The sequence below is a fragment of the Centruroides sculpturatus genome, unplaced genomic scaffold (assembly GCF_000671375.1).
Source record: "Centruroides sculpturatus isolate CEXI.00-Female unplaced genomic scaffold, Cexi_2.0 scaffold299, whole genome shotgun sequence".
NCBI classification, from domain to species: Eukaryota; Metazoa; Arthropoda; class Arachnida; order Scorpiones; family Buthidae; genus Centruroides; species Centruroides sculpturatus.
This window is the reverse complement of record NW_019384485.1, coordinates 209595-218191: the sequence shown is the minus strand read 5'-3', so window position 1 is coordinate 218191 and position 8597 is coordinate 209595. Positions and strand designations below refer to the sequence as shown.

Below are 8597 nucleotides of genomic sequence, written 5' to 3'. Positions count from 1 at the left end.
CCGGCGACGAGAAACAACGGATCTTGTCCAAAAATGCGGACTATGGTGCAACGGAAAATAAATCTAACAAAAGGTAATAGCCTCTCTTTAATGCTTTTAAATCTTATTTAAGTTCTAGCAGTTATTAGTGTTAAATTGAATGTATTGTGTGTCGAGATGTATTAAATTGTATGTATTTCTATGAGAGGTCAAAGTTCATAAAGTAGAATGAGAACGTTTTAAGATTTTTCGAACGAAATCGTTTCAGTATACGAAAACTTTGGCAAATTTTCATTGTTGTGATTCAGGTTTAGAATTCAAATTTATGTCGCTCCAAATTAAATCACTAAATATGTAACTATTGCTGAAAATTTTCACAGGATTTTGATGGAAATTTTCGTCAGAAATTCTTTTGAGAATTGCAGAGAATTTTGCGGACGTTTTCCTGAAATTTTTTTAAAAAATTTGTATTAATTTTTATAAATGTCCATAGAATTTTACTGAAAATTTTGTGAGAAATTCTCGTTCAGAAGGGCCATAAACTATCTGAAGATTTTCTAGAAAATATTTATGAAATTTTGTAAAAGTCCGCTGAAAACTTTAATTAAAATGTTTATGAAATTTTCTTTCTGAAAACTTGTGAATTTCCTGAAAATTTATAATAAAAATCTTTATGAGATTTACAGAATCATTGAAAGAATTTTGTAAAAAATGCTCACTAGATTTTCCTGAAATTTATATTTTTTTCAACAACAAAAATATTAAATATGTTTTATGGATATTTTAATAAAATTTAACTTCAAATTCGATTGATAGAGGTTTGGCAAGCATTTCCATAAGATTGTGATTTATCTCGTTGATTCATCTTCATTTTGCTGAAAATGTATTTTGAGCACACAAAGAAATAAATTTAAATCAAAAAGTTTGATATTTATGATTGGTTTCTCTTATTTCGTATTAAAAAAAATCATTATTAAATTTAATTTTGAGGTCAAGGAAAAACAATTACCTGTGAAATGATCACTTCAAAATAATCCTATTTTTAGCACATTCAATGCTAATTTTTCGAATGTTCTTTCATATATTTACGAATAATACTTTATTTTTCTCCAAAAATTAAAAATGCTCCATAGAGAAGCAGGAGCATATTCCAAAATATAAATTATTTGAGGCCTCAAAACGTTAAATTTTATGAAATATTGTAAAAATATAGAATAAATACATAAAGAAACGTTACTTTTTGAAAATTTAAGATTTTTAAGCTTAAAATTTTAAAAGTTTTTATTAAATTTATCAATAATTTTGCAGTGTTATTAAAAGCCTTCCAATAAATTATAAATAATCATGAAGAAAGTTCATATAATCATGAAAGATTATCGTAATTGTGTAAAAGAATCTAATCAGATCAAATACAAATTTATCAATCGATAAAAAAGGATCCTGAGATAATTTTTTATTGTATTTAAATAATTCGATTGTAATTAAATCATCGAAAACGTTATTTTTGTTCATTAAATCATCTCAAAAAGTAGAATCGCTGCCATCTTTAGCGATATCAACTTCAATTCTTAGATAGCAGCCATTAAAATGGTCTATAAAGTAGCAAATTTTTGTAAAATTTCAAACAAAATATTCTGCTAACTTTTAATTTAAGATTTACTTTTAAAAAGATACTTTATATAGATTATACAAAACGTAGGACAGTTATATCTCATATCATATTCAGAAGAAAATTATGGAGCTTTTGGAGTTATTACACCCAAAAGAATTAGAATAGTTAACTGATCATGATCGTAAGAATTTTTAGAAGAGTTTATATCACATTAAATATATAATTATTTATTCTGGACGAGATACTTGGATAAAAAAACTCGGTTATTCTTGATGAATCTTAGCTAAAAACCTCGCGTCAAATGCCTTAAATACCTTAATCAAGACAGTGAAAAATAAAAAATAAAGTCAATTTCATTGAAATAACGCAATTAACATTATTTACTTAAGCATAATCATTTAAATTATGCACTTTCCTCATCTTTTTTGGTTTTACTTGAATATTAAGAGCTATGAAATTGCACCAAATGTAACCAACTCTTGATTACTTTTAAGTAAAATTTATCATCGACAACTGATTTTTTCCTTAAATATTTTGCTTTTTTTGTAATTTTTTTTCTTTATAGAGAGCATAAAAGCTAGCACAATGCTTTTTTCCTTAATTCGTTTGCTAATTTATAACAATTTGTTCTTAAATATTGTGGCAATTCCAACATATTAATATTTGTGATTGATGTATCAATTACAGTTGAGATAAAAGAGTTTGTGGTAAATCAAAAACTAGAACTGAATGTGGTGTGATAAGTTACATCGAAATAGAGAGAAAAGTTGGTTTAAAATAGGAAAAGAGAATAAATTTAAGGACAAAAAACGGTAGAGAAACTTTGTTTATTCTTCAACTCGTCTGATGATGAAGCGACAATAGGATAGGATAGAATTATAACTAATGATTAATATTATATAAAAAAGCAAAAATAAAAGCAAAAAGTGCTCTTTTTGCAGCTTTAACCTCATATTTTATTTTTATTTATTAATATTTAATAAATGACAGAATTTCGAAGCCATCTTTCTATACTGAAATGCAATGTCTTATCGTTCTTAATAGTATTATTCTTAATTAGAATCTTCTCTTTTCAATAGGTAAAACTTAAAATTTGATATTACCACTTGATTCCTTCTTATCTTGAATATAAATTTGCTAACAAGCAGGTAATTTTCTGCTGAAACAGAATTTTTTGTATAGATAAAACTAATCTAAACTGCATCAGTTTGTTTTGTTGTTCGCTTAAATTTTATTAAAACACATAAATAATACTTAAATAATTTTAAAATATGCTATTATTCAGTAAATACTTTTAAAAATAAGATTTATTTCGTATAAAATTACTGAAAATAGCACAAAATACACATCTAGTTACTAGAAAACAGCTGGAAACCATCGTGTTTACTATAAGGTCATTGACCTCTTTACTTCAAACACTAATTATTATTATTTTTTTTAATTTTTAAATTAAATTAGGACAAATTTAATTATCATTAATATATTCTTTTGTATAAATAAAGTAATTTATGAAAGACTAAAACAGTTTGTTTCAAACAATTCATTATTGTTGCGTGTATACTCCTTAGAACAGGTAGCCACAATAATAATAAAGTTCATTAAACTGTAACCCAGTGCACAGATCAAATATAAACTGAATTAAATGTCGTTTATAAGTTAAAATTTATAATAAATACATTATCTTACGACGTTGCTCTGAAGACCCCGCATATTGCACGATCATCTAAGTTGAATTTAATTTAGTTTTAAAATCATTAAAACTAACTAAAAACTTATTATATAAATAATTATGCATTAAATTTAACCAATATTTTATATATTTGTATCATTTATAAACATTAAATCCATTATAAACATCTTTTAGATTCATTCTCAGATGAACTCAATGAAAATAATTTCAACCAAATGATCTTTAAATGATAATGCTTTTCTTTGAAACTTCCTCTTCCTATAATATATCTTTGAAAAACAGTTTTTAAAAGGATTATACTTTATACATACTCTATACAAGTTTAAGCATTTAAATAAAAATGATAAAGAAATAATAACGTAAGATTAAGACGAAGATTGTAAAGGAACTAATTGAAAATGTTGAGCACAAAAAACTGAAATGTATTAGAAGTTACTGCATCTTCGACTAATAAATTAAATCTAATTCTTATAAAATAAAATAAAATTATTAAGGGGGAGCTAATTTATAAATAAAGATTTTAGCCTATATATAATGTTGCCTTGTCATCTACTGTTTATTGAACACTTTGATGAATTTTTACATAAAAATTTACAATTTTTCTATAATACTTCTGCAAATTTCTTTAACTATCTCCAAAATACGAATTTCTAACATACATTTTTCTATTTTTTCAAGTGTTAAGATATAAAATTTCGCAATATTTCGATAGTAAACTGTATTGTTCATTGATTCACTCGAAGTACTATTAAGATACAATAACAAGATAATTTATATACGAATAATGTCGGAATAAATTTATCAACATTTATATATTTACTAATTATTTATCAAATCAATCTTATTTTATGATTAAATAATTAAACATCTATTTACTTTTAAAGGTATAAGTAGGTTATATTTTTGATTTTGGCATCGTTCTGAGATATAAAATTAAATGTTTCGTGTAAATTTATTTATAAAAATTAGTTATAAAATAAATCTAAATTAATTAATTAGGTTCGTGTCTGACATCTTGTACTGCAAATAAATGCAAAACACGCCTATGTTAGTATTTTATATTAAATAGATAACATATCCAGTTATTTTTTTCCTGTTTTCTAGAAAGAAAGACTGATTTAAGGTATAAAACCTAATTGTAAGATATTAATTTTTGTTGAAAATCAATACTCAATTCAGCCCTGTAGGTAGAAGGTGGCCAGTTTTTTTAAGGGTAGTTCAGCCACTCCTGTCCAAAATTGCCTGCCACTCTTTGTTCCAAATGACGAAATTCTATTTGATTATTTATATTTTTTAGAAATATAATTTTTAACGTTTAAATTCCGAATATTTTTGTACTGTTTCATACAAACATTATTTAATAGTAGTCTATTATATTGAAAAAATTTTTCGAGGACGGATTCCTAGACTTTCTTTCCCTGTGATATTCCGTATCCTCAGACTTCTTGGTAAGGTAATTTTCTAGAGCCATCCATACTATAGTTGGTCTAAATAAGTCTTCTACTTAATTCCAATAATTATCATTAGTTGACCTTTGACCTGAGATCAAACATTAATATGAGAACCAATAATTTGTACGAGCTGCATAATTTAATAAATAAATGACAGAATATTGTTATCGATTATTCAACATTGATTTTTTCTTGTAATAAATGAAAGGTCAAGAGAGTTTATTTGGTGATAATTTCAATATTTCTATTGTTATAAATCCAACAGTGTTCAATCGATATTAGCAATATTTGATTTATGTAATTTATAGTATAATTTATATTACATAACTTTGTTGCATTATAATAAATAAATATGATAAACTTCTGTAAACATTTAAAATAATAATATGTAAATAGATTTATATATTCTATTGCTATGGTGCGTTGTTTTACTAAGGGATACGATTCTATAACTTAGACTCCATTCTGTTTAGTTGCATAACGATAAACCCTAATCCAAGCTTTATACCTATTACTACAGTATTTAGAATAAGATATCTAGATACTATTTCAAGTACTATTTTAATAGAGTAAAAATAACGTATTAGCTGTATTCTTATTTCTAGAGCATAGAATGCACATTACATGTTCTAAGTGTAAATATATAAGTACTGTATTACTGTATTTCTGTTCTATTCTAAGAACCATGCTAAATTTAAAAAATATTTCGAATAGGTCTACATGCCTCATTTTTTAAATCCTTTATATTAGGCCTATATATGTTCTAATTTGTATGCCATGCTTGTTCTAAGACAAGGTATACAAATTAGATTTATAGGCTAAACAGAATAAAATTTACGCATTCTATTTTATAGATAACATAATATAATACTTTAAAATCGACGGAATAAATCAGTAATAAATAGTTTAAAGTAAACTGGATCGAATTAATTAGTATTTTTATTAACGGTTTACTAAAGTTTGCAAAATATTAACTAAGAATATCTTCAATTTCCTCACATCAACATATTTAAAAATATTAATTTTGGTGGTTTAAACGATGTTTATATTTTATTTGTTTGTACGCAAATTGTTATTTTAGTAATAATTTCGAAGTTGATGTTTGATAGTTGTTAATGAGACGGCAAAACCGAATTAAAACTGGTTGTAGCCTAGCTGTAAACTATAATATATAACAGACCCTTCCCCTTCACTAATAAGTAACTTAGAAGTGTGAAAAGTTATATTGATAGTTTGTTTAGTAAATGTGTAAATGTGATCTTGGTAGGAAGTTATAAATTATATAAAACAAAGTTTGTTCATAATATTTATTATTTTATTTATAGAAATAAGAAAATACCAGGCCCGTCTACTTCTTTATTAAGTTTGGTAAGTGGTGAATTTAATTTTCAAAAAATACCAAAGAATAGTATAGTTAACACGAGTTATCTTCAACAGTTTCGTTATGCCAAAGCATTCGACAAGTTACTTATGGCGATTGGATCGATATTTGCTGTTATCCACGGAGCCGCTTGGCCACTTTTGGCCATTGTTTTTGGAAGCATGACAAACACTTTCATTCAACAAACGCAAATAGGATTCATCGACAGCCAATTCGAAAGTTATACAACTTCGATGTACCAAAATTCGAGCGTATCACTTTCTAATTATAATTCCAGCTCTGTGAGAAATCTTCAACAATCCGATCCATACAATGGTGTTACAAGGGAAGAATTCGAAGACTACATGACTACGTACGCACTGTATTATGTCTTTATTGGAATAGGTGTATTTGTCACTTCTTACATGCAGGTTCGTGTGTATTTTATATATAATGCGTAATTAAATTAGTGAAGATTCGAACATTGTTTTAATGTGTTTTAGGTGATGACTTGGATGTGGGCGTGCGAGAGGCAAGTATACAGATTGAGGCAGGAGTTTTTCTACGAGGTATTGAGAAAGGAGATTGCTTGGTTCGATTGTCATCAAACCGGAGAACTTTCCATGAAATTAAATGAGTAAGACTTTAATTTTATCGCCAAAATTCTTAGTGGCAATGAAAAGTACTTGAGTTAAGATATTTTTAAATAAAATTTTTGATTTTTAGTGATCTTGAACGTGTTCGAGAGGGTATTGGAGATAAATTCAGCATGTTTATTGAATTTTCGTCTACTTTTGTTGCCGGGTTTATCGTTGGATTTGTCAAGAGTTGGGAATTGACTTTAGTCATTATGTCAATGACCCCCCTTCTTGCATTATCCTCTGCCTTTCTTGGAAAGGTAAATAATTCTAACAACTTTAATGTTTTTAAGTCATTTGATAATAGGAATGATATGCATAATAGTCAGTTTTATTCTGCCCACAATGGATTATTTTGTTAGCACTCAAATTGACAAGAATCTCTAAATTATTGAAAGTAATACAGAAAAATATTTTATAGACTTTTATGTACAGGAAAAAAATGAATAAATGGCGTAAAACTATATTTTGATCAATTTTAGATGATAGCTACGTCGGCATCTAGAGAGCAACAGAAGTATGCCGTAGCGGGAAGCATTGCTGAAGAGGTATTGAGCAGCATAAAAACAGTGATTGCTTTCTGTGGTCAAAAGTTTGAAGTTGAAAGGTAAGAAAAAACAATTATATGAAAATCGTAATTCGATTTTAAAATATTCATTATAATAATAATGGATTCAGATATACTGCTGCTCTACAAGAAGGAAAAAATGTTGCTATTCGAAAATACTTCTTCATGGCCATTGGAATTGGATTCACATTTCTTGTCCTTTACTGTTCATATGCTTTGGCATTCTGGTTTGTATTTCTTTAAATATAATGAAATTATTACTAAAGAAAAAATCCCATTTTTAATCTATCTCAGAAGTTAGAATTCTCAATTCAAAGCTTGAATATTTTAACAGGTACGGATCCAGTTTAATTTTGAATAAAAATCTAGATGCTGGTGCAGTTTTTACTGTAAATATTGTATTTTCTTATAAATTTTATATTAAATTATTATATAAAACATTGAATTCTGATTCTGTTTCAGGTATTTTTTGCAGTTATGGTCGGTTCTTTTTCGTTAGGGAATGCCATTCCTCACTTAACTGCCGTGGCCACTGCTAAAGGATCAGCTGCTACCGTTTATGATATTATTGATACGGTACTGTACATTATATTTTACTCTTACTTTTTTTTATTCTAAATGGAATACACAACGATATCTGTGATCATAATTAAATTATCATTGCAGAAACCTCTGATAGATGCCTATTCTACCGAAGGAATCAAATTACAAGATTTCAAAGCCGATATACAGTTCAAAAATGTAGTTTTCAATTATCCTATCAGGAAATCAGTGAAAGTAAGACAATTTAAATCATTTAAATTTAGTTTATTTATTAAAAAGTTTGAAATAAATTTATTAAACAGGTTCTGAGAAATTTTTCGTTATCCATTCAAGAAGGACAAACGATCGCATTATGTGGACCAAGTGGTAGTGGAAAATCCACTGTAGTAAGCTTGTTACTCAGATTTTATGATCCTATAATTGGACAGGTATGTTAATTTGAAATTTTTAATTAAAAAAACATAAAGCTGATTTAATTAGTACAACTCTTGAAATCCTTAATTAACGAATCAAGTTTTCTATACTTTAGATAGAAATCGATGGGCACAATTTGAAAGATCTGAATGTTAATTGGCTTCGACATATTGTGGGTGTAGTTAGTCAGGAACCTGTATTGTTCGGTTGCACCATCGCCGAAAATATCCGATATGGACGACCTGATGTCACTTTTCACGAAATTGTAGCAGCAGCTAAGATGGCAAATGTTCATAATTTTATCGTGTCCCTGCCAGATGTAATTATTCAAATTTTTTAAAC

General features: G+C 26.9%; 1 protein-coding gene across 1 annotated transcript in view; it reads left to right on the top strand.

Annotated features, from left to right (window-relative positions):
- Positions 1-8597, top strand: part of LOC111621568 — a 30912-nt gene continuing 22315 nt past the window's right edge. The window contains 12 exon segments of the mRNA XM_023363750.1: positions 1-73; positions 6058-6100; positions 6170-6523; positions 6596-6729; positions 6819-6990; positions 7213-7337; positions 7409-7525; positions 7633-7687; positions 7761-7874; positions 7965-8075; positions 8144-8269; positions 8371-8574. Coding sequence (XP_023219518.1) covers positions 6203-6523; positions 6596-6729; positions 6819-6990; positions 7213-7337; positions 7409-7525; positions 7633-7687; positions 7761-7874; positions 7965-8075; positions 8144-8269; positions 8371-8574 — 1479 coding nt within the window. The 5' untranslated portion in view covers positions 1-73; positions 6058-6100; positions 6170-6202.